General features: G+C 33.0%; 2 protein-coding genes across 4 annotated transcripts in view; both read left to right on the forward strand.

Annotated features, from left to right (window-relative positions):
* The first annotated feature begins 5,122 nt into the window (after positions 1–5,122).
* LOC139482378 (uncharacterized) lies at positions 5,123–16,515 on the forward strand. Its single transcript, XM_071266239.1, has 2 exons — positions 5,123–5,465; positions 13,098–16,515. The coding sequence occupies exons 1-2, from the start codon at positions 5,435–5,437 to the stop codon at positions 14,108–14,110; spliced, it is 1,044 nt and encodes a 347-aa protein (XP_071122340.1). The 5' UTR covers positions 5,123–5,434; the 3' UTR covers positions 14,111–16,515.
* A 5,658-nt stretch (positions 16,516–22,173) lies between these two features.
* LOC139482394 (1-phosphatidylinositol 4,5-bisphosphate phosphodiesterase delta-1-like) overlaps positions 22,174–27,436 on the forward strand; it is a 113,681-nt gene continuing 108,418 nt past the window's right edge. For 2 of the 3 annotated variants that reach the window (XM_071266287.1, XM_071266283.1), the window contains exon 1: positions 22,174–22,332. In XM_071266287.1, the coding sequence (XP_071122388.1) occupies positions 22,287–22,332 (46 nt within the window). In that variant the 5' untranslated portion in view covers positions 22,174–22,286. The remainder of the gene's footprint in view (positions 22,333–27,436) is intronic. The other variant, XM_071266291.1, reaches the window with a different exon arrangement.

Genomic DNA, 27,436 nt, shown 5'->3' on the forward strand with positions numbered 1-27,436 from the left:
GGTCAATTCTATATACAAAAATTTGCTTACCATGGGTCTGTTTGAACTGTATACTAATCAAGAGCAGGACAACTTTATGGAACCTCTAAAGATAAGTTAGTTGACGTCATCGGGTGGCGAGTGCAAATGTGTCATCTCCGTCAAAATGACTGCCAGGTACAACTCATCTACCGTAAATAAGTTAATATAAAACGGAAGATGTGGTATGATTGCCAATGAGATGATTCTCCACAAGAGACCAAATGACACAGACATATACAACAGTAAGTACGGCCTTCAACAATGAGTAAAGCCTATACCGGCATATTTAATTATAAAAGGCCCCGAAATGACGAGAGAACTAACGGCCTTATTTATGTAAGCATGTTTCAAATAAATATAACAATGCTGTTATGTTGCTTATCGTCTTCCTACCATTTGTTTATATGAAGTTTTACATGGGTGCCGCTAGGTCGGGAAAACTATTATGTACTGGCATGAAATTACGGAACAGTGTAACTCAAATATTTGCTTTTACAAAGTTTAAGAAATTATCTTAAATTAAGAATATATCTCCATAAGGCAAGGTAAAGCACTCGTCCATCTCCCGTCTTTTGATATACTTTTGATTCTTTTTTGGTAAAGTTTCAAGCTATTTAGACCCATCTGAACAGGCATTTATTTTCCAAATGTGCATCTGGTGCAGAAAAAAATGGTATTAAAGATCGTTTAGTAATTTTGATAGCTACTTTACACAAAAAAAAATATACCTAGTAAGTATATTATTAAATAAATCTGGAACTGTATTTTTTTTTAAATTTATACGTTCGTCTTCGAATTAAAATATGAAGAAGAAAAATCTCTTTTTTTTAGATGCCAAACTGTGTCCTACTTTTCGGGTTCTGACTGATTTATGACATTGGACTCTATAAAAAAACCCAGAGAAGTATGTTTGTGCTCTGAACTGGTGTAGACAAACTTGTTACATTGATCATCAGATTGACACACTGGTGTAGAAACCTGTCACATAGATCAAAAGCTTTACACACTCGTGTAGAAATCGTTCACATTGAACATGATCTTGACACACTGGTGTAGAAACCTGTCACATTGATCATGAGCTTGACACATTGGTGTAGAAATCTGTCATATTGATCATGAGCTCGACACACGGGTGCAGGAACATGTCACATTGATCATGAGCTTGACACACTGGTGTAGAAACCTGTCACATAGATCATGAGCTTGTCACACTGGTGTAGAAACCTGTCACATTGAGCATGAGCTTGACACATTGGTGTATAAACCTGTCACATTGGTCATAAGCTTGACACACTGGTGTATAATTCTGTCACATTGATCATGAGCTTGACACACTGGTGTAGAAATCTGTCACATTGATTATGAGCTTGTCACACTGGTGTAGAAACCTGTTACATTGATCATAAGCTTGACACACTGGTGTAGAAACCTGTCACGTTGAACATGAGCTTGACACACTGGTGTAGAAACCCGTCACATTAATCATGAGCTTAACACACTGGTGTAGAAACCCGTCACATATATCATGAGCGTGATAAACTGTTGTAGAAACTTGTCACATAGATTATGATCTTGACAAAATGGTGTAGAAACCCGTGACATTAATAATGAGCTTGTCACACTAGTGAAGATACCTGTCACATTGGTCATGAGCTTGAAACACTGGTGTAGAAACCTATCACATTGATCATGAGCTCGACACACTCGTGTAGAAACCTATCACATTGGTCATGATCTAGACACACTGATGTATAAACCTGTCACGTTGATCATGAGCTTGACACACTGGTGTAGAAATCTGTCACATTGATCATGAGCTCGACACACTGGTGTAGAAACCTGTCACTTTGATCATGAGCTTGACACACTGGTGTAGAAACCTGTCACATTGATCATGAGCTTGACACACTGGTGTAGAAACCTGTCACATTGATCATGAGCTTGACACACTGGTGTAGAAACCTGTCACATTGATCATGAGCTTGACACACTGGTGTAGAAACCTGTCACATTGATCATGAGCTTGACACACTGGTGTAGAAACCTGTCACATTGATCATGAGCTTGACACATCGGTGTAGAAACCTGTTACATTGATCATGAGCTTGACACACTGGTGTAGAAACATGTCACATAAATCATGAGCTTCACACACTGGTGTATATACATGTCACTTTGACCATGAGCTTGACATACTTGGATTGACACTAGTCTATTGTTGAAGACTTTAAGACCCCCAAGATGTCGTTTGCTTATTTCTTATGTCGTTTTGTAACGTTGCTGTTTGGTCGACGTATGACCACGTGTTCAAATACAATAACATTTAATTTAATTCCGTTTAAAATTTGCTTAAATGTGTTATTTTAAATTTTAAGTTTAATATTTAAAAATTTTCGTCGACTTTTCTTGTTCTTTCGTCTCCTCTTTTATGGTTAACCGTTATGATCTTGTTTCCATTTTCACTTGTTTTTTTCAATTGATATTTTCTCATTTCTTTAATTTATAACTCCCATTTCTTTGAAAGTAGAACTGTAACAAGGTTAAGGTTTTACATTGAGAAATCGTATTTAATTCATGTCTTTCCAAATATATTTATATACAAGTTCAAGGGTCTTCTTTTAACATGCGAGATTAAATTCACTAACCATATATAGTCAACAAATAGCAAATTATAAAGTTGTTCGTCTGGTTTCAAATCTTTTTAATTCAATAATGGCATACCATGGAAAATCAGAGCAATTAAAATTAAAAAACTCATATAAGAAATTGTAATGTATCTTTTATACGAAGAAATATACATGCAGGTGCAGCAGGTGCATGTTTACCACTTATGTTAGATTTTTACAACCAGATGATAAATGATTTTTGGAAACAGGCATTTAATTCAATTCAACTTTATTGTTATATAAATCAACATGTTTTTTTTTTCTGGACAATTTTTGTTTTTCGCCTGCGCGGCGAAAAACAATTATTTTCTTTCAATTTTAGCATTACATATAGTGGCAGCTGAGGGTGAAACAAACATTTTTTTTTCTCAGAATCAAAAACAAATTATTATCCAAAAACTGGAAACAAACTTTTTTTTCCAAAAAAAAAACATAGCCCCCCCCCCCTCAGAAAATCAAATGGTTGCTGCCTAATGATAGGTCTATTCTATGTTCCTTTGGAATTTCAACTAATTAAAAGATGAAGACTGTATCTTTCATTATTATATTGGATACCTCTACTTGTACACAAGTGACCTTACAAACAACGGTATATTGCTTGGTCTTCCAAGTGTTCCACAAAACATCTTCCTAAATTATTAACATCAATTTTAGCAGCTTCAACGTTATTGTGAAACTACTTATTCTGGAGGTGTCCCCTGAATCAGATTTGGATACTAAAAATTTCTTTCATCTTGCAGCAGTACTAATATATTTGATTTTTCTACACTTAATAAAAGTATTCCCCATTCCATGCAAACTTAAAGAAATATGGAAAGAGTTGGTATTGGTTTTTTTTCATTCAAAAAAGTTAGAAGTTAGCAGTATCCTTTAACCTTACTTTCCGCTATATAGATGATTATCTCTCACTAAATAATTTAACATTTATTTGGTGACTTTGTTGAACGAAACTATCCCATCGAACTAGAGATAAGGATACATAAGATACTTTCAAATTTTCCCGATATCTAGACATAGATAAAGATAGTGCCTATGATGGTCGCGGTTGAAAATAAAACTTTACGACAGAAGAGATCATGATTTCAGCTTCCAAGTTGTGAACTTTCTATTTCTATGTAGCAGCATTCCACTAGCGTCTGCATACAAAAAATATATATACCAATTGATACGATATTTCCGGGCTTGTATTTCGTGTCATGATTTCCTTGATGAAGGATTGCTGCTCACGAAGAGACTTTGAGGAACAAGAGTTCCAATAGTGAAGTTGAATTATCCATAAGTCGTAAATTTTACGGACACCATATAGCCTACCAAAAAAAAAAGAATTATTACCGGGTATGTACTTAAATGGGCAACATGACGGGTGCCACAAATGAAGCAACATCTGTCTACCCTTCTGGAGCACCAGAGAGCACCCTTAATTTTGGGTGGGGTCGTGTGGTGAACTTTCATGATAAAAAAAAAAATGTAATAAAAATCCATTTATCATCTCCATCATTTTCAGTTCAGATAATTTCAAAGATATAAGCAAATAAAGCAAGACTTTTAATAGCCACATGGGGATCAGGATCTTGCTACCCTTCCGGATCACTTTAGATTACCCCCGATTTTTGGTGGAGTTTGTCTTGCTCAGTCTTGAGTTTTCTATGTTGAGTTTTAAGTCTGTTGTTTGTCTTTTTGTCGTTGATTGTTTTTTTTTTGTTTGTTTTTGGTTTGCCATAGCGTTGTCAGTGTTCGTTTTCGACTGCAGATGTTTCAATGTGTTTTAAATTTTTGTATCTTTCGCCTCTCTTCTCGCAGATTAGGAAGTGTTGAAGTTTTCAATTTCATCACTTTTGTGGGCGTTCAGAAAAAAAATATACATGTACATACAATTTTAAAAGGTAAAATGTTTGGAGTTCAAAATGGCACACACGGAACAAACTGTGATATGATAATCTATTCATTTAGCATGTTGAGTGATATATTGAACTCTTGCCCAATTTTGAGTCTTGAATAATAAAATTTCTATATGTCCATCTTTATTTATCATTGGTAAATCGACTGCTTTGTATCATATTCGTACATAAGTTGAATGTCTTGTCAGTTACATCCATGTAAGGGGATGTATATAGCCTTTGTCTATTGTCCGATTTTCTTCGATATTCATTATCAATAAAATATTTGGAAAAAAAACAATCTCTTATGGAAATTTAAGAGACAATTTTACTGAAATAAAAGGTAAATAATTGTGGTGAATGCATTAAAAAAAAGCACTATCATCATGATTTATGTGCATGAAACTTTTAAATTTTTTGCTAAAAGGAAAAACCCGAAAATTTGCTTTCAACAGACCATGAAATCTTGTACCAATAAAAGTTTCAAGTAAACAGAATTAATCTATTGGTCTGAAAAGTAAAAACGCACGCGACCATGAAAACTGAAATTAACATTCGTCAGAACCAGTTACTCTAATTAGAATACTTTTCACCTGTCTTTTACCTGGCGGCAAATTAATCCGAATAGAAGGGATAAAGTCTCTATTTCTCTTCTGTAAGATTTTACCCTGAACAAATAAAGGAGCCCTGGGACAAATTTTAGTCGATGAACACTCAATAATAATTTGTATTCACGCATCAGAACGTCACGACCGGAAGATTCCGGGTAGATCTTTAACTGCAGACGAATAGATCGGACTACCTATTCAGTTAATCCAAATCTCCACAATTGAAAGGTCATAATTTCGTAATTGTGTTCAAATATCCACAATGGAGAATGTTCGTTACCGTGTAGCAAATGGTAAGTTTATTCAGTTTTATTTTTTGCAATGTTTATTTACAATTTACTAGCTTCTTTTTACATATTGGTTAGGTGTTAACATGCTTATTATTTATTTCCCCGTATTCTTTTGTATTGATCGGTCTCAGGTGAATAATTGATGGATATCTTAATGTCTGTTTCATTCGTCACGGATGACTGATCAAAAGAAAAGAGACAAATACAATAGTTATTTTCAATAAACCGGTTTGTTAAATTTTCAATTAAAATACTGGGTTTTACGAATCTATAAACGTGTGTAGAAAATTTGTGTTTGTTGTTTCAATTCACATATAACAATTGCTTTACATATTTGCATGTGTTTTTCTATTAAAAAAGATGTAAAGGTACAATAGATTAATCTCCTATTTTGAGGGTTAAAAACACTACTCTAAAGTTTTAATTGGTATGTTTGGCCATGCACCTTCGCATGCAACGTTGATAGCTAAATATTCACCCCACAGAGAGCATATATGACTTTGACATAGGAAATCAAATTTCCCTTCATACCTGCCCTTGGTATGTGTAATATGGAGCATTTACCATGTTAATTGTTTATTCTTTCATGACAACTCTGAATACCTATTTCCAACTAATATATTGTTAAGAATAATTGCTAATAGACCACTATAATCTGATTACCAGCCCTACACAGAATATGATCTAGTCTAGATATAATAAACATCATGGACAAGGTAGAACTTTATAAATTGTAAAATGTAAAAACTCATTTTGCCGGCGAACATTAGCTGCCTGTTGTTTTGTACATATAAAAGTATGTTTATGTGTTGGGTTGCTGTCCAATTGACGTATTTATAAAATTATATATCATCGATTAAAATTAGAAATAGTGTAAAGTCTAGAAAAAATGAAAAGTTATATTCCTATGAGGATTAGATGAATTTTAATATACTGAAGCAAATTGAGCAAAATTTGAGCACAAGTGCTTGTGCAATGTCAAAAGTCACGGTTTAAGAATTATCATTTGCACAGATACTTCTACTAGACGATTGAGGGCTGACTGTCTAGAAGAAGCGCCCACTCAAGTCATACTTCAGTGATCTTTGAAATAATTAACCAAATATTTCCCACAAAAGGGGATGGAAATCCTGCCCCCCCCTTAATTCCGCCTCTGACTTTATTCGTAAAAAGTTCTTTTATACACAATACAATTGGCTGGATGTATTGTAGACGTGTGTTCTGTGTGTATGCTAATTGCCCAGAGTGTGTCCTTTTATTATCATAAAAACGTAAATTAGATATAAAAAGTCTCTAATTTGATAGAATTTTGGCCAAATTATATAGAGGGACATTCTTATGAATGGATTTTGGCCAAATTATGTAGAGGGACATTAATTTCTTATAGTGAATGGCCATCTGTTTTGTAAACTTGACAAAACTTGGCAGCACACCAGGGTATGTCCCACTTCAGCGTAAATCTTCTATAGAAAATTGGTAAATTAAATTGAAACGAGCAAATATGATTGTTATTTTAACGTGACAAGTCGCCAAAAGGAGGAATTATACACTTCGTTTTAAACCCCCCATTACGTAACCTCTAGCTATACAAATCTTTTAAAACGACGCGTTTTAAAAAGTTGGGCCAGTCAACCGTCCTAGATTCCGATCTTTGAAACATATGTCACTGTTGACAAAACGTTTGAGTGACGTTTAGATATAGATCTTAATGACCTTAATTGGATATATACAATATTGTGTAAAGAAAAATATTGGCGTATACATTTCTGTGAATGAAATATGTTACGGATTTCCGACAGTAAAACTGCAAGTCAGCAATAGTACTGTTTATTGAAAAATGTATATTTAGATATATATATATAAATTTTTGTTAAAAAAACCTATCTCTTTCACCTTAAAGAAGGATTAATTAAGACTTTTAACCTTGCTTTACCGTATGGAGTTTGCTCATTGTCGTAAGCTGTGCGATTAAATCCAGGGGCGGATCAAGAGCATTTTCAAAAGGGGTTTTCCTCAACCTAGGATAAAAAAAGGGGACTCAAACCATACACATGTCCCCATTCAAATACATTGATCGTCCAAATAAAGGAATGGTTTCCAACCCCGGACCCCCCTTTTTTGGATCTGCCATTTTTTGTCGAGCCTTCGACTTTAGTCGAAAAAGCGAGACTAAGCGATCCTACATTCCGTCGTCGTCCACAAATATTCACTCTGTGGTTAAAGTTTTTGAAATTTTAATAACTTTCTTAAGCTATACTGAATTTCTACCAAACTTGGACAGAAGCTTGTTTATGATCATAAGAAAGTATCAAGAAGTAAATTTTGTAAAAATAAAATTCCATTTTTTCTGTATTTTACTTATAAATGGACTTAGTTTTTCTGCAAGGAAACATTACATTCACTCTGTGGTTAAAGTTTTTAAAATTTTAATAACTTTCATAAACTATCCTTGATTTGTACCAAACTTGGACAGAAACTTGTTTATGATCATAAGATAGTATCAAGAAGAAAATTTTGTAAAAATAAATTTCCACTTTTCCGTATTTTACTTATAAATGGACTTAGTTTTTCTGCAAGGAAACATTACATTCACTCTGTGGTTAAAGTTTTTAAAATTTTAATAACTTTCATAAACTATCCTTGATTTGTACCAAACTTGGACAGAAGCTTGTTTATGATCATAAGATAGTATCAAAAAGAAAATTTTGTGAAAATAAATTTTCACTTTTCCGTATTTTACTTATAAATGGACTTAGTTTTTTTTTGCCAGAAACAAAACATTCACTCTGTGGTTTAAGTTTTTAAAATTTTTATAATGTTCTTAAACTATCCTGGATTTCTACCAAACTTAGACAAAAGCTTGTTTCTGATCATAAGATATTATTCAGAAGTAAATTTTGTAAAAAAAAAAATCACTTTTTCCGTATTTTACTTATAAATGGACTTAGTTTTTCTTCCAGTTAACATTACATACAGTCTGCAGTTAAAGTTTATAAAACATTTATTAGATTCATAAACTATCCTGGATTTTTTACCAAACTTGGAAGCTTCTTTCAATCAAAAGACAGTATCGAGAGGGAAACTTTTATTGATGTTTTTCCTCATTTTTGTTGAGTCTGCGATTAACAGCAAAAGTAGGCGAGACACTGGGTTCCGTGGAACCCTTACGAATTTTTGTACCTGTGCTTACTTTTCTGTCATTTGTTCACGTGTGGCAAATTGCAATAATATCTCTGTCGAGTCGAAATAAAGGTGAAATCTGGTAAAACTCTAAAGAAGCATTTTAATTTTGGGACACTGAATAAACAGATCTTAAACATGGCAAATATAGTCGTATATTTAGAAGTTGCCGTTTGCATGACCTTTATCAATGAGCAAAGTCCATTTTCGTAATAGTTTTTAGAGAGCCCATGATGTCTCAATATTTGAGATTCAATCTAATTAAAATTAAATCTCCACACTCGCTCATTTTTTAAAATTTTAATTAAATTGAGATTGTTCTGCAATCCGAAATTCTCTTTGAGAAAAATAGGTCAAGGTCAAAGGAAATCTGGCTTGTAACTTTGTAGAGACATAGTTTTTGTCGATCGGTAAATGAATTCGTAAATGCACTCTGGGTTGTAATATTGTCAAATGAAAAGCACCACCATCATAAAATAGACCTAAGATGATTCTATGCACTGTCGACGATAATCAGATATCTGTATAGAAATGTCATTGTTAATATGTCTATCGAGTTGACTTTTAGTGATCGAGTTGACCTAGAGATATAAATGGACTATAAGACGACGTTATCTGATGCAGACGTGTGGCATTCCTAACAATTTCTCGAAATAATTAAATTTATAAATTCCATTTAAGAGTGAAAAGAAAATTGCATTTGGTAGGTGGTATTTAATTTAAATAATTAAATAATTTCAATTTCAATTTCAATTTCTAATTCTCAATTGAATGGTTTAAAAACGTCGACACATATATGCATTGTTCATATCATGATTGTAAAGCGACGAAGTTTTTATTTTAAAGTAAGTATGACGAATATGTCATTACGACTTTCTTTTATTATAATATATTCGAAATTCCTACAAAATAAGACGCTAAAGGGGGTCTTTGGATTTGAGAGATTATTTTATCAAAAGTTGATGGACTGTTAGGCCAATGAAAATGACGAGAAGGCAAATCAACACCCGGCCCTTAGATTGATTAGACGTTTATTTAAGTCTTTTTTTTTTGGTTATGTCGCTTTTCAAACGAGTTGTGGTTCTTTAACATCATTGGCTTAAATATATTCATACAACATCTTTTTGATAATTGAAAAGGTCGTCTCGATTGTACATTTGCGTTCTTTATCTAATCACATCAAAATTACATCGGAATAAGATCCGTTTGAATTTACTTTGTAGCAATAAATTATGTATTTAGGACATGCTATGTAGATGTGCATACCGACAGGAAATTATGATTCATTTTTTTTCTATGATCCTTTTGAAAATAGAAAATGTTGGGCTAAATATAATATACTACTGCAACAGTTTGTCATCGCAACTACTCTGAGTGCACACAGAATTTCATGAATCTTTTTAAAACCTAATAAGGATATAATATGTTTATGTGCGTATCTCCCAGAAAATGTTCATCATTTGACTCAGTTTTGTAGGAGTTATGAGTCTATGAATTTAACAATCTAGTGAGATTGTGTTGGCCTAGTGACAATGTAGGGGAGTGGGGCCAAGATTCTTCTATTTTAAAAATGCAAATGTTTGCTGCATAGCAATGTTTTCCTTTTGGAATCCCCCTGACCGAACTGCATTTATATACGGATAATTAGCATGTTCCAGAGAGGTATGACGCTAGTAAAATTGAAATTGAATTACTATTCCAGGAATATGTTGTTTTTTTAAATTTTGTTTGGTTGCTTTCTCATTGATTGTTACAAAACATATCAATTTCAATTGCTAACTTCTAGTAAAAAAGCTATCACCTCCCTTTTCTTGCCAATTATTTTGGATTGTTCATTTAGATACATTTGTATATATTTTTGCCTGTATAAGGTTAATAATTACAAATGTATGTACATTTAAGCTTATTTGTCATGCCATTATAATATACTTCGGAAATGCATATCGCAATCCTTCTTAATTATTCTACCATTCTAACAAATCTATCAATAATGTATACCTACAACTGTAATAAATAAAGCGTAATTTTAAAGTATTAGACAGTTATGCAACAGTTACTTGTAGGCCGAATATGAATATTATTCTGGATATGAATATTCATCTGTAAAAATATATCTAAGCATGATCTTTGACCAAAATTAGGTGTATAAAATTATAAGCATATTACACCCACGCTGCTCTTGTATAGCACATATTTCAAGAACAAGGCAACTTAACCTCCATTTCAGGCAACTTAACCTTCATTTTAGGCAACTTAACCTTCATTTTAGGCAACTTAACCTTAATTTCAGGCATGCCTGACTTCAGTCAATTAATCTGCTTTTAATAGGTCAATGCGTCAGATGTCTAGTTTGCTATATCAATAATAAGATCATTGTCGGTTTGAAGGGTTAATATACATTACAAATGCCTTTTAAACAGCCGAGGGTTCAACTACCCTCGACCACATGTCGTAAAACCGGGTGATCAAGGATAAGTTTCGTGCTCAAATAATAAGTCAAACATATTTATAGTATCGAATAAGTTCCAAATGCCCGTCTATAGCAAAGTTCAACATGATATCTGACCTTGACATCAATTTCGTGGATTGGTCATTGTTTAGTTTTCGTGGTTAAATCAGTCTTTCGGATACTATAAGCAACCATATTGTTCAAGTTTCATCTGACCTCGACATCATTTCATGGACCAGTGATCAAGATGCAATATCTCTAAGTTCCGTTTCTACAAATCTGGAAGCAAAACCCCAGATATATGTCGGGTGCAAGGAATCATTTTTGGGGGTCTGTCTGACAGCTTTGTTATATCCATGACCTAAGGTCCATATATCCTTGACCTAAGGTCCATATATCCTTGACCTAAGGTCCATATATCCATGACCTAAGGTCCATATATCCTTGACCTAAAGTCCATGGTTTGTTAGTCAATGATAAATTGTCCTTGTTTAGTCTGTTTCTTTGATACTAAAAACATAATTGCAACTCTTTTTTGTTAAAGAGGAAAGATTATAAAGTGTACATGTCTGCCTAGCATAAATTACCGATCTAACCTTATTTGCATAGTTCATTGGTAATTGTTAAGTTTTAATGGTTTGTATGTCTAGTATACTATGAATAACAGGCTAACTATAATTGGTGCATGGAATGATTGTAATGTGCACATGTCTGTTTGGCAGGGTTTAATTGACCTTGACCTCATTGTCGTGGATCAAACCTTTCTCATTGAGTCTCTCAACATAAATCCAATGATGGTCAGTAAATCATCGTGAATTAACCATCAAGATGACCACCGAAGACTGCCGACGGTCACATAACCTGATTAAAAAAAACATTGATATAAATAGATAGCGACCGCGTGCAATTGGACTTGTTTTATGTCTGTTTGATTTCATATTCTAGTTAAACAAAAAAATCATTGTTCCTGTAAAAGATTTTTGTTTGTGGATCGAATCAGTCAACGAAATGGTTCCCTTCTTTACTCTTTCATATTTTCCTGCGGACGATTGACCTTTATAATTATCACGTTAAGAATCTAGCTCAGTGTGTCAGTCTAGTATACAAAGCAGCTTTCGTATTCATATCGCACTAACATGTTCTCGTCCTGACTGCATTTAATTTGTCACATGACTTTAGACACCTCTCCATTCAACAATCAATGCTTCTCCATTCCTTATTTTATCTCTGGAAAATCTTTACATCAAATGTCATCATAAAACATGAAATTAAGTATGTTAATCAATTTCTAAAAAGTTACAAACACGGCATTCTAGTTTATGTCGTACAATTGTCAAAGATTGGAGGCTTTATTTGACGAGGACAATCTGATTTTCATTCCATTTAAGAATGGAATGCTTCTTTTTGTAACTTCATTGGGGCGTAAAAGCGTTGACAGAAGTACATTTTGTATAGAGCGCTTCCGCGCTTCATTCTACAAATGTGCGCACGGTCAACACTTTTCAACCCAAAGAAGCATTCAATACTTATACTTACATTTTTTTTTAGCTAGGATCATGAAAACACGATTTTTATCAAGTTTTTATTTAATTAACTGTACACTTTACTGTGGGATGGAATGCTTCTTTTTGTAACTTCATTGGGGCGTAAAAGCGTTGACCGAAGTACATTTTGTATAGAGCGCTTCCGCGCTTCATTCTACAAATGTGCGCACGGTCAACACTTTTCAACCCAAAGAAGCATTCAATACTTATACTTACATTTTTTTTTTAGCTAGGATCATGAAAACACGATTTTTATCAAGTTTTTATTTAATTAACTGTACACTTTACTGTGGGACCTCGTGTCATCATGGATGATAAATTTTATTGTGTAATGCAATTGCTTTAGGAATAACGCGAGATTTCAGTGTAGCCAAACAGAATAACGTATTATAATGAAACATACATCTAATGTAATTATATGATAAAAAAAACTCCACCATTACTTATTTTTTGTCTTTACAGATAAGTTTGAGAAGAACAGTTATTATGTTGACACAGGATTTATGTACTTGGAACATGACCTTACTACTGGGGAGGTTAGAAATGTTAGCGAGTCCTACAACGAAGAAACACAAGGAGAAAACCGTGCAATAGAATATCAAGGTCAGAAACCCTTGGCTATTACAGCAGGTCCGGGATCTCGTGCGGCATCCGTTATCATGCCCATGAACGAGCCTGTGCAAGTTGCAGATGACCCGAGGATTGTCCGAATGTCAATTCCTGAAAAAGAGGGATCAGTTATTATCCCCAGTAAAAAGGGCAAAAAGGGTAAAAAGGAGGGATCCGTCATTTTAACAAGAAATGAAGGACCAGTCATGATGCCACGTAGAGAAGGGTCCGTCATCATTACACGCAATGAGGGGTCAGTTATTAACGGGTCCGTAGTTGGTGGATCCGTAAGATATCCATCAGAAAGAATTGTACAAAGAAGGATCGTTACACCTACGGAAAGGTACGCCTTATCTCCAAGAGAGAGAATCATGCCAGGACCGAGATATGTCCAAGGCCCAACAACCCGTCCACAAACAGTGAGGGTTATGCAATCACCAAATGGTTACGCTCCAGCAGTTAATTCGATTCCGGAAGGAAGAAGAGTTGTCTACGTTGTTGATGATTCACAACATCCGGGCCGATACGCAACACAGCGTGTTGTTCACAGAAATGATGATTATGAGCGCCAACATCGTGACAACATACACAAATTGTATAAAACAACGATAAATGTCGGTAGCAGCGATTCGGATTCGAATAGCGATGTCCCGAAAGAAGTTATTAAAACCCGATATCTAAATTCTGCTAATAATAGATTTAGTAATGTGAAAGGAGTTCCGATCGCCAAAATGTATGTGCCAACTCCAGAAGGACCATCAAAAAATTCCAATTCGGACAGTGAAAATAGTTCTCTTGACAGCGTTGACATTAAAAGATTCGAAAAGGACTCCAAAAAGAGCAGAAGATATCAGAAAAGGAAGTGAATTTGACGAAAAAGAATTGTGCAATAAACTACGCGAGGTACAGGGTAGAGAATGAAATCAAAACTGATATCCAACAAGAAAAATTAGTTTCGGATTATACTGGTAGAAGTGTATTCCAAATCAATTTTTTGAATTCTTGAAAAGGAATTGAATGCATCACTATCATAAGTGCTACTGTCATAATCAAAAAGTGAATATGTTAATCATTCATGTATGAAAAATAATATGAATATTGGTATAATATATATGTACATAATATTATTTTTATACTTATGTATACAAGTAGTTAATTGTGACCTGTCAAAATTACCGGAATCTAATATTGATCTCTCAATTAGGATGTCCAAGAATATTGCGCCGGTTTAATGGAGTTGACTTTGAGAAAGGGTAATAACTCTGTAAATCAGGAATGCGTTTCTAATAGGCGGTTTCACCAATACATTTTCAATATACATTTTAACACTAAGAAGTTTAGAATATATAGTAATCGTTATATTTAAGCGTAAATCTAGTTTGACAACTCCTAAATATTCAAATCTCCGACGAGGAAATGGACGACGGATCAATTTCATGTTTGCAATATAGACAGGAAGGAATTGGCGTTTAAGAATAACATTTCGCTTAAACATGAAAAAAATGTTAACCTCGGTTAACCATTTGCAAATATTAAAGGTATCCCTTAAGTTGACTTAAGGGAGACTACTTACGTGTGGTCAAAAATTTTAAAAGCAAGAATGCATATAATCGTACCAGTGGCGGATCTAGAATTTTTCATAAGTGGGGGCCCACTGACTGCCTAAGAGGGGGCCACTTTAGTCACGCTTCAGTGATTCCCTATATAAGCAACCAATTTTTTTCCCCAAAAGGCCCCCCCCCCCCTAAATCCGCCTCTGCGTACTGTGTATTTGAACTGTTTAAAGTAGTAGTTAAACATATGTGGTAAACGTGTTGGCGTTTCGTAGGTGACTTTATTGATTATTATATTTATATATGTATTGAAATACTCCTTCACACTTTATTCATGTTCCATGCAATTTGTTTGATTTAATCGTTTTAAAACTTGATGAACTATTTTATCATAATTTCTGTGGGCGCATTTCACCAAATCAAATATGAAACTGGTGGTAAGTGAACCACATATATATATATATATATATAAACCAGTAATTGATTAGATTTGTCTACTGAAATTTACCGCCATATCCATTTGGAACACGTCACTCGGTATTTTCCATTATATTTATCATTAACAGTTGTATTATGTAACTTTCAATGTTATTTTTAAACGTTGTATATTCATCCAAAAAAATATTTATCAACTTTGAACTACTGATCGAAGTTTTATTGAAATTAAAAGACAGTAATTATATCGTCAAATATCCTTTATACTGATATTTAACTACAATGTAAAGTTATTAGATTTTGATAGATATTTGAAAGGATTATCATCATTTTTTTTATTGTCTTGCTCATATATCGGTTTCCTATTTCAAGTCTAGTTACCATGTAGATTTTTTTTCAAAGTTTGCAAGTATCTATCAACAGGGTTAGGTTGAGGTTACTTATAGTTTATGTGAATGATAAACTTTGTACCTCAGATGAATATCAAGCAATAAAAAATATATCAAATTTTACATGCAAAGCGATTCAATATGTGACACTTAGTTTAAATTTCAATTTTTCAGACTATTATATTTTGGTGATATGTGTTTTGTATTAATTTTCCGAGTCATTGCAATCAGCTCACAGGGAACGAATATACTGCATTGAACATATTTATTAGTTTCGTAAAATTGTTATTATTTGGCCAAGCTAGAAAATACTTGTTTACGCTTCTCTTACCTACCCTCGAGCCTACCCTACGTTAATGCCTCAACATGCTTTCTATACAGTTTGAATCTGGTCTGAAGGAAGTAATAAATAAGACGTCGTAGGTGGTCCTAACAAACTAGAGTAAAAACAAAAAATCATATCATCTTACCCCATTTTTTTTAAGGAGGATATTATAATGTTGTTGGCTGTCCCTGCAATATTATTAACTCGTTATTGTTTTGTTGAACATTTTTGTACTAAATGCTCAGGGTTCGGGTTTTAACAGTTTATTTTTAAGTAAAACTCTTAATGTTGATCGATTGTATGACGTGAATGTGAAAACCTTGCATCAAATGCGCTTGCGCTCCGAAACAGAATAGGATCTAGGTGTAGGTGCCGCTTTACTAACTTTTGAGAAGATTTTTTTCCAAAGCCCCCACCCCAATTCATACAAATGTTACTTTAGTGTAATCCTTGAAATGGGATATTTGTACATTTGTGATATAAGTTGTTTTATATGTTTATATATTGTATGCATAAATTATACTAAGTTACATTGGAGATATTATAATAAAGTTATATTGTTATTCATATTTCTGTTTAATTCAATACTATCTTGAAGTTATGTAACCATGGTTACAGTAGAAACCAAGGTTGCAAAACACGACCACAGTGTCATTGTTGATTGAAACACCTGCTACATGTATCGTTAAGGTCAAACTCGGTTTGTTGGCAAGGTGATATTTCAATGGCGGATTCAAAAGGGTGTCGTAACCATTGATTGGAAAATATAAAGTTGCTCTTCATAAAATCTTTATTTTCGCCTCGCTACTTTCGATGGCATTTCTATCATTTTTAAGAAATTACAACCTTTTAAGAAATCCCGAACTGCCCCTGTGTTTTGCAAAGATATCTAATTGATATAAATATCCACTGTTGTAGCTTAAATGAACTTGAGTAATTTCCTTTGGCGCCGGTCCATATCTTAGGGGTCACGGAGACACTGGTTCATAATTTGGAGGTCACGGCGATGTCGGATCATATCTTGGAGGTCACGGCAATGCCGGATCATATCTTAAAGGTCACGGAGACGCCGGTTCATATCTTAGAGGTCACGGAAAAGCCGGTTCATATTTTAGAGGTCAATGAAACACTAATGAGAGCTTTTAGCGACCAAGATGTCTATTTGATTCAAGTCAGTTAGCTTTACAATACTTTATTTATTGTTCAATGCGTTATTTGTACAAGTCAAAATACATGGTTGTATTAACATCAAGTGAAATTGCTTCGCAATGTTTGCATATAGTCCTATCGTACGGTACAGGCATGATGTACCTTCGGTCAAGTTCATTTATGTAAATTAAAGGTCAAGGTAATTTTCTTGAATGTCACTAAAAACAACTTAAGCTTTTAGTTGGACTATTACTGTTATCCAAATGAAATAAGTTCACGTTTTGGAAGAAGGGATAACTGAAAACATGGTCAGAACAACATCAAATGTACTATTATTTATAGGATCTGTTTTAACACAGTTCTATCATAGTGTATATAGACTGGTCATGCTATAGTATACCCGCGTACATGTTGTCAAAAAAAACTAATCCTGCAACGTAAATTGTTTTGGCGAAACAAAAAACATAATATACAAAATTTAGTAAATTTAGTAAATTTCAATTGTACAATAAGTGATGTACACAATATGATATCATTTCAATTTAAAAGCAATGTGTATTGACCTATAATGGTTTACTTTTTTAAAATTGTTATTTGGATGGAGAGTTGTCTCATTGGTACTCACACCACATCTTCCTATTTCTATTGTCCGCAATAAAACCTCAATATAAATCGTATAGGAGTTTCAAAAATTTGATCATGAGCACTTTTTGAGAGATCTTGAACAAAGTAAATTTAATGAGAAAATTGATGAGAACAATGATGTCAACAAAGCATTTGATTTTTATGGGGGGGGGGGGGATAAAAAAGAAAAAGGCAGGATGAAACACTTTGCAAAAAAAAAGGCAGGATGACAATTTAGGTAAAAAAAGTCAGGATAAACTAATAAAAAAAAAGGCAGGACCGAATAGAGTGAAAAATAAAAAGGCAGGACAGAGATTACAACTAAAAAAAAATGCAGGACAAAATTTTTCATCCTAGCCCCCCCCCATAAAAATCAAATGGTAGCTCCCTAAATACTGTAAAATAAACACAAACCATTGAAACAGCGAACAAATGTACAAAGTCCTGCTCCATTTATGAATCAAGAACTTAGACAATCTATATTTAAGAAAAAGATGTTGTACAATAAATACAATAAGGTAAAATCTAAGAAAAACTGGGAAAAATACAGAGCCCAGAGAAATTTTGTAAACAAGATCAAGCGTAAATCAGTCAGAAATTATTTTATAGAACGTTGTGTAGGGGGACCAAAAAGTAAAGACTTTTGGCCCACCATCAAACCTTTCCTAACAAACAAAGGTAGTTATTTTGAGAACAACATTATTTTATGTGACAATGATCACATTATAAATGATCAGTCAAAGGTGGCTAATATGTTTAATGACTTTTTTGTTAATGTAGCAAAAGATATTGGATCAGACTGTACTGTAGATCAGAACCACCCTAGTAAAAAATCTATATATAATCAATCTAAGGGACGACATCAAAAGTTCAATGAAGGATAAAAAACTTAATTCAAATAGTTTTTTCACTGACCCCCCTACCCCCCTATTAACTTAATTTGGGAAAAATGGATTGACCCATATGGATATATGTAAAAATCAATGTCAGATAACCAAATCTTGCTGCAGTTCAACCCCCACCCCCAAACTATTTGAATTAAATTTTTTATCTTACATTGATCTTTTGATGTCGTCCCTAATTAAAAACCGATCTCTCATCGCTCCCGTTTTCTGATATCTTGCGTGGGAGCTCGCGAAATATCAGAAAACGGGAGCGACGAGAGATCGGGTTTTAAGTAGATTGATAGAACTGAAGGTAATTTAATTTTTAAATGTATAGAAGAGATGTTTGTAGAAAAACAAATATACACAAACAGGGTATAAATAAGGCTACAGGTAAGGACGGGTTATCCGTTAAAATACTGAAATTGGCAAAACCAGCAGTTGTGACACCAATAACAAAATCAATAAACAAATTTATTGAGCAGTCTGTATTTTTGGACAAACTAAAAGAGGCTCAAGTGGTGCCACTTCACAAGAAGAATAGTCAACTGGAAGTTGGCAACTATAGGCCAGTCAGTATTTTACCTGTTGTATCAAAGTTTTTCGAGAGAGCCATCTTCAAACAGCTAGTTGAAAAATATATTTCACCCATATTTGTCTGCCTTTAGAGCAGGATACGGCTGCCAGACAGCACTTTTGAAAATCATTGAGGATTGGAAGAAGGCTATTGATGATAATCAATATATTGCTGCTGTGTTGATGGACCTCTCGAAAGCCTTTGATTGCCTTCCTCATGATTTATTAATTTTAAAACTAAAGGCATATGGGTTATCTGAAACAACTTTAAGCTTGATAGACAGCTATTTCAGCAAAAGAAAACAATGTGTAAAAGTTGGTATAGATATAACTAAGTACCTGGAAAGATATTTATAAAGGTGTGCCAAAAGGCTCTATATTAGGACCTGCACTTTTTTACATTTTCTTGAATGACATTTTTCACTTTGTTTCAAGCAGTTCATTGTATAATTATGCAGATGACAATACTTTGTCATATTCACACTCATATATAGCTACTGTGGTAAATATTTTAGAAAAAGAAAGCTTAGAGCTAATAAATTGTTTCAGTCTAAATCGTATGAAGGCCAACCCTGACAAGTTTCAAGCAAAAGCTATAGGCAAGAAAACTGAAAATAAAAACATTACATTTCATTTTGATGGTAATATTATACATTGTGAAAAAGAAGTGAAATTATTGGGGGTAACAATTGACTATCAACTTAAGTTTGATGCCCATATTTTTAACATTTGTTAAAAGGCATCAAGACAATTACGTGTACTTTTAAAAACGTATTGGTAAACATTTAACAAAATTAGGTAGACTTACTATATATAATTCATTTATCATGTCAAATTTTAATTATTGTCCTGTAATATGGCACTTCTGTGGTGATTGTAATACCAGAAAAATACAGAAAATACAGAAGCGTGCCCTAAGATTTATATATGACGACTATTGTAGTACTTATCAACAACTGTTAATTAAATCAAAATTACCAAGTTTAGAAATCAGAAGAATTAGAATGATAACAATAGAGGTGTATAAAATTATTAATAAACAATGTCCATTATATCTACATGAACTTATTGAAATTAAAAAATGTACTCTTTTAGAAATAACAACGTAGCAGATGTTCCCAGGGTAAGGACAACTACCCATAGGCTACACTCATTCTGATATGCAGGAGCCAAACTATGGAACGAACTGCCAAATAAGATGAGGGAAGAAATGCCATTGGGTCAGTTAAAAAGCTTGGTTGGTAATTGGGAGGGTAGTTCGTGTCAGTGTTCTTCCTGCAGATCTCAACGAGCTGTAGATCAGTTTATGTATTTATCTTGTATACTCTGGCTTTTAAATTATTAGGCATAATTTTTTATTTTGTGTTCTTAATGCTTGAATTACTTTTAGTGCTTTATAGTAGCTATTGCATGAATGTTAGTTTATCTGCATTTTATGTTTGCTTATATGCTTTAATTGTGCTTATTAATTGCTGTGCTTGACAATTAACATTATTTATTTTGCATGATGTGCTTTATGTTTTATGTGTTTTATGTATTGTGCTTGTCTTATATGTATGTCGGATAAAAGCTCTATACAGAGCTTATGTTGTATTGTTATATGTATAACTGACTTTAACTAAATCTTTTATGCTATGCTTATGCAAACATATAAAACATTTTCCTTTGGTGACAATGAACCCCAACGAAAACTGTTTGTCATTTCAAAGCATAAGGGTATAAGTATACTCATTATATTAAGTATATGAAAACCAAAATTTGTTTCGTGAAAGAATACCAAACAACCTACGGAAAAATAAATATTTATATATAATTGACACGTCTTTCTATAGTACAAATGGTTAATAGGTTTCAATTAGATAAATGACCAAACCATCGTTGGGGGCTACCATTTCATTTATATTGCTGGTGTTTGGGGGGGGGGGGGGGTAATTTTTTAATTTTTTGATTTTTAATTTTTCACACTATTCGGTCCTGCCGTTTTTTACTAGTTGATCCTGATTTTATTGACATAAATTGTCAATATGCACTTTTTGCCAATATGCCCATCCTGCCTGTTTTTACTCAAAATTCATATCCTGCCTTTTTTTTTGGGGGGGGGACAAATTTTCATGGTTGGGGGTCTTTATTTTTCTAAACAACAACAACAACAACAACAACAACAACAACAACAACAACAACAACAACAACAACAACACTAGAATTCAATAATTGAAGCATTTCAGAATACCGAATATATGTGTTGAGTGCTTGATATATATATAAAAGATGTCGATCGAGCATTAGAGGTGGGCCGGTGCGGGATTTTCTTGCTGCGTTGCATTTTTAGATGCGGGGGTCGAGACATTGGAGTCTGTCTCGCTCGGTCTGTGCATCATATCTGATTGTTTCGGCACATTTTGCTTGTTCTTTAGACTTTAAAAAGTTTTATATCACTTAATTTTTTTCAAATTTCAAAAACTTGACTTCTTTATCGCTTAATTTTGTCTAGGACTATCATACTAAAAGTTGGAATTATTTGTGTTGAAATATTTTGAAAGCCTGAGTCCTTAATTATAATATTTTGCCCCCATATTAATTTTGGGCCTGTATACCCCATGAATATCAGTGCAATGATATGAGACAAGAAGTAGGCAAAACAAAAAAAACTTGCGGAATATACTAAAAACAATTAGCAAAGATTAGATAAAATAAGAGAATAATGGAAAAAATAAATGAATAAATAAAAAAAAAAAAAAAAAAAATGACCTTTATACAAATAAAGTCTGAATATATGACATGTATCCCTGCCGACGCAGACCCCTCGTAATTTTCTAAAACTTTTTTTAGCAACCGCTGCGGAAAAAAAATCTGTAAATTCGCAATTAATGCGTATTAAACTTTAAAAAAAATCTTTCATGCAGTTTAATATTGCCTATGTCTTCGGCGAAGTCCGCGATTTTGCTTTGGGAAAAGTATGCGAACGTAAGGAACAATCATGCATTGATGATTAGATAACAAATAGACAATTTGACATACCACGTGACGTCTCGCGGGACATTACACTTCCCGAGGCAAGCTACCTCAACGGCTGAATATTTTTTGGAAGATAAAGGAGCAGTTGCAATATGCCTTCAAGAGTCATGAAAAGAGGTTTAAGTACGAAAGAATCTAGTAAGTCACCTGCAAAATTAACAAATTTGTCAATTTCACCTTTGGTAAAATTCACTTCACCTGTGATTTGTGAATATACACACGTACATTTCACCTTGTCGCCGAACAACCCTCCTTGTCAAATATTTGGATGTTTTAATATACACACATACATATATAGGTAAATAGTCTACATACAGACATTAAGTTACGAATTCGTGAACTGCAAATGCCTTACTTTAGATATTAGTCTCCCCCTTTTTATTTGGAAGAGCCAACATGTCCAAAATTATCAATTGTTGAGAGAAAGAGAACTTGTTATTCTTAATAAAATTATATACAAAAAAAATGTGTTGTGTTTTATTTTGTTTTAATATTGGAGGGTTAAGCTAGAGTTATCTCCCATAGTGGGGCCTTTATTCAATAGTTGCAGTCGTGCAATTGAAAAACTCGCGCGATTTTGCATTCAAAAGGAGATTGTCTTGCTCCATGATTTGCACACTGGGATAGATTTTTTTAAAAGTAATAATTGAAACAACTTTAGGATGTTCGCTACTCTGTTTAAAAATAACAAGCTTTTTAAAAGACTATTATGAATTGATAGTATATAAATAATGAAACAAAAAAAGCAGAAAAAATGGAGGGTCCGTGTGCTTGTTTTCGAGATATAAGCCATTGAAAATTTAGCGGGAAATAATTCTCTCTAGATTTTCCATACATTTAACATTGGCACCTTTTTTGTTTAAAAAAGTATGAAAAATAACAAGAATTTTATAATATTTTAAAATATGGCCTTTTAAACTTTATGTAATTTGATTATGAAAAGAAAAGTAGGGGTTAGTGGACATTTTTTTTAATGTCAACACATGGATAAAACCAGAGGATTCCGAAAATCTGGCAAAAATTCAAAAAATAGAGGAGCAAACATCCTTAAGCTATTCTGACTATGAACTCTGCATTTACAATTTTTTAGCGAAATTTCAGTATATTTCGAAGTGCAATTTAATATTTTGCAAACATAAAAAGGAAGAATATGCAATTGGTTATTATAATTTTGCAACATATTCTTAACCTTTACAATGTAAAAATATTCTCACCAAAAAATATAATCAGTTAAAAAAATGTGCATTTTTATTATGGCTGTAATATTTTTGACTGAACAAACAAGAATTGACTCTTAGTTGAATATTAAGTAATAAGATTAGCATGTGTTCTTCAAAGCAACCCAAAACCGTAAGACTATTCTACATTGTACATGTATACCTGAAACAAAATTTAAATTGAAAAGGGTGAAAAGCAGCTGAATTTTAAAATTCAGTTACCTTTTAAAATACATGTAGCTCAATTGAGCTTTAAAATCTATATCTAGTTATTGGCTTGGTAAAGGTTAACAAAGACTTCTTTTTGAACTGGCTCTGTTGAGGGAATTATGAGGCATCGACATAAAGGGTTCAAAATATAGTTTCAATGGAGTATTTTAACTGAAATTGTCACTGTGAAATGAACCAACTCGCTCACACATTGAATGAAGTCTATGTACATGTACATTTGTACATCAATAAATTAGATTCATTTACATAAAATATTTAGTGAAAAATAAAAAAAATAAAATGATTTTGTCAATAATCTGTCCTGATCATGTTGGCATTCGACTTAATTGTATTGAATTTAAGGAAGAAAAAAATGACCTTTGATTGCATGAATACGCTTTTCTTGGAATTTTCCCAGTTATTTCTGTATACATTTAAAGAATTGTAAATGTTTTGTTGTAGAAATCGGTGAAGGATATAAATTAGTTTTCCACTATATAAAATATATTTTACAAAAAATGCAGATGACAGAAAATCTAAAGAAAGAAGTAACAACATATTAAATCCCCCTCCTCCTGAAAAGAAGTAACAACATATTAAATCCCCCTCCTCCTGAAAAGAAGTAACAACATATTTATTCTCTACAATCCCCCTCCTCCTGAAAAGAAGAAAGACCATAAATTAACAAAAAAACATGTAATTTTATTGTCTTGAAAATGATTGGAAATGATTATTAGTGGTCAGAATTGCATTAAACAAAACTTTATTCTCATTGTAAAAGCATTTCAAAATGGCAAAGCATCTGAAGGCAGATTCCGATGGGAGACCTGAAGCATGACTGGAGCAGCCCCCCCCCCCTTTTAAATGAGTCAGTGGGCACATCTTTATAAAAAGTTTTGGAGTCACCACTGCAGATTTATAATATTTTGCACATTTGTAATGTTATTTACATTTTATTTTATATATAATATATATATACTATAGAACCAGTATGTACATTGTATAATGATACCTATTATTTACATTCACTACTTAACAAAATAAATAAAGACGAAAGATTTTCAAAAACACTTGACCTCGTGGTCCTATCTCTTTCAAAAAAGTGCTTGTCACTTTTTTAATTATACGTAATATTTTGATGAATATGTGCTTTATGAGCCATGCCAATTGAGTCAGAAATACAAACCGCTGAGAGACGACATTTCTTTGAGCATTATAAATGTTAAATGATCTGTTCTAAAATTTAGCCTTCATAATCATATTTATGATTATGATTTACTGAAGAATTTTTAAATGTGTGGGTGTTTAAAAATATTTTGAATTGATATAATGATTAAAAATTGTTCAGGGCTGTAAAAAGTAGATCTTATTTGGGACTAAGCCAATTAAAAATGTACATAGTTATGATATTAAGAAGGAATTAAAGTTGGTCAGCCACTTTTTTAATCTATATCTATGAACACAGTGGCAAAATTTATATTCGTTTAAAATATGAAAAAAACGTCTTTCTTTTTGAATATTCCAATACTCAACTTGGAGTAAATGTGCTATTTAAAATTTATTTATAAGGCCAAATAAAAAAGTATGTGTGGTTCCAGTTGCATCTGAAAAAAAGTTGGGGCAGGTAGGTAGGGATTTTTTTTTTTTATACATTGAGTCTATGGGAGCAACATTCTGACTTTAACAGTGCTTAATGAAAAAAGACAAAAAAATCTTTAGGGTAGGCTGTTTTTGAGGCGAAAAAGTAGGGAAGGTAGGGTTACTGGAACCACACATATATTTTTATTTGGCCTAAATTGAAAGCATTAATATAACTCAGACAATAAATCAGTGATTCAGCCTAACTTCAGGTGCTTCAGGTCAATTTTAATTTAATAAAATGTCAGACATTATGAAAGAAGTTCAAATTCATTCAAGGGGGCATATTCGCTGTGTGGTCGAAGAAGTACATGTAGTTCATCATCTTCAGGGATCACCATATTGTCTAGACTGAGGTTGTTAGTTGGATCTTTGCTAGTGGCAAATGCATTTAACTTTAGTCAGTCAAAAATTAATTGACTCGATAGCCTCAGTGGATCTCTCCAGACACAGGCTTCCTAAATCAATTAAAGATGGCTGCCATAAGATATCAAAGATGGCTGAAAGTGGTATAAAACACTATCTAATTCAGTGAGTACTACAATGTAGTATGTATCTTATCTACACAGAGGTTGTGAGTTCTATTTTTGCTAGTGGCAAAATGCATTCAACTTTAGTCACTCCAATCTTAATTGTTTAATGCATTGCCAAGTTTCCTGGTGAATATGAGTGGATCTCTCCAGGCACTGGCTTCCTAAATCAATTAAAGATGGCTGCCATATGATAGCAAAGATGGCTGAAAGTGGTACCGGTATAAAACACTATCTTCAGTGTTTACTAGCATGTCTACTCCGGGGTTGTGAGTTCGACCTCTGCCAGTGGCAAATACATTTGCTTTGAGTCACTCATACTTAATAGACTACGTATTGCTAGTTCTTCTAATGAAAATAATTAGTTCTGTTAAGGCACTGGCTTTCTCCACTAACAAAATGGCTGCAATGAGATAGCCTAGATTGCTGAAAGTGGTGTTAAACACCCAACAATCAATCAATAAATCATATCCCTTCAGGACATCTAGAAAAAAAGTTTAGCAAATGTACATTTTGTAATGTGATCAGTGGGATTATCAATTTTGTAAATATGTGTATAAATCAGTTCGATGTGGTCTTAAACTGATTGATTGATTGATTACTGTTAAATTCAGAAATCATTTAGAAATTTCAATTATTGCAAAAAATGCACTAGCTTCAGGTTTGCATTAAAAAAAAATGAAATTTATAAATTCAGTAATGTTTTTTTGCTAATTTTTGTTTTAGATACACATGTTTGCCAGTGGTCAAGTATTGACAAAACGAAATGCATACATTAATTTCAAAATTTACAGTAGTATGTGCATAATGTTCAGTGGCAAATATTTCATGCATATTCAACCCAAAACTAATACTCTACCTCATGTAGGTAGGTTTTGCAAAAATGTTAACCTTGATAATGGGTAGTACATTTGGACTGTCACTGAAAAATGAGAATATGATGGATATATAGGCTTATAAATTTGATATATTTTGTTGAACCATTAAATCATAATTACCCGTATTTAAAAAGCTGGTATTCAGTTTATAATGTTATAGGATATTAGATAATTTACATAATATGTAGAAAGTTAAAAAAAATAACATGTAGCACAAGGCCACAAGTCAAATTGCAAAAAAATTAAGAACCTAACACTAGATTTGAGGTTAAGACAAGTAAGGTGAGATATTTGAGGATAAGATTTCAAGATTGAACTTTGTTGATTTTGTAGATCATTTTCTGAAAACTCGCAATTTCATTATAAAAAGCACAACTGGCATGACTGGAGAAAAGTTTGTGAATATATAATTGAAAATAAATATAGATAACAGGAATAATAACAATTAACTCATATTCTGAAAGCAATGCAAAAATAGACTGCATGGCTTTGAATCTTAAAAAAATTGAAAGTCACAAAAGTTGTAGTGATTTATGTGTTTTGCAATTTTAAGTTTTTTTCAAAGTTGCATGGTACATGATTTCATTATGTTGGAACTTTTTCACTTTCTCATATTTTATTCTTTAGTTTTCTATGTTGTGTCATGTGTACTATTGTTTTTCTGTTTGTCTTTTTCATTTTTAGCCATGGCGTTGTCAGTTTGTTTTAGATTTATGAGTTTGACTGTCCCTTTGGTATCTTTCATCCCTCTTTTATGAAGGCCTTAAAT

The sequence above is a fragment of the Mytilus edulis genome, chromosome 7, assembly GCF_963676685.1.
Source record: "Mytilus edulis chromosome 7, xbMytEdul2.2, whole genome shotgun sequence".
Classification (NCBI taxonomy): Eukaryota; Metazoa; Mollusca; class Bivalvia; order Mytilida; family Mytilidae; genus Mytilus; species Mytilus edulis.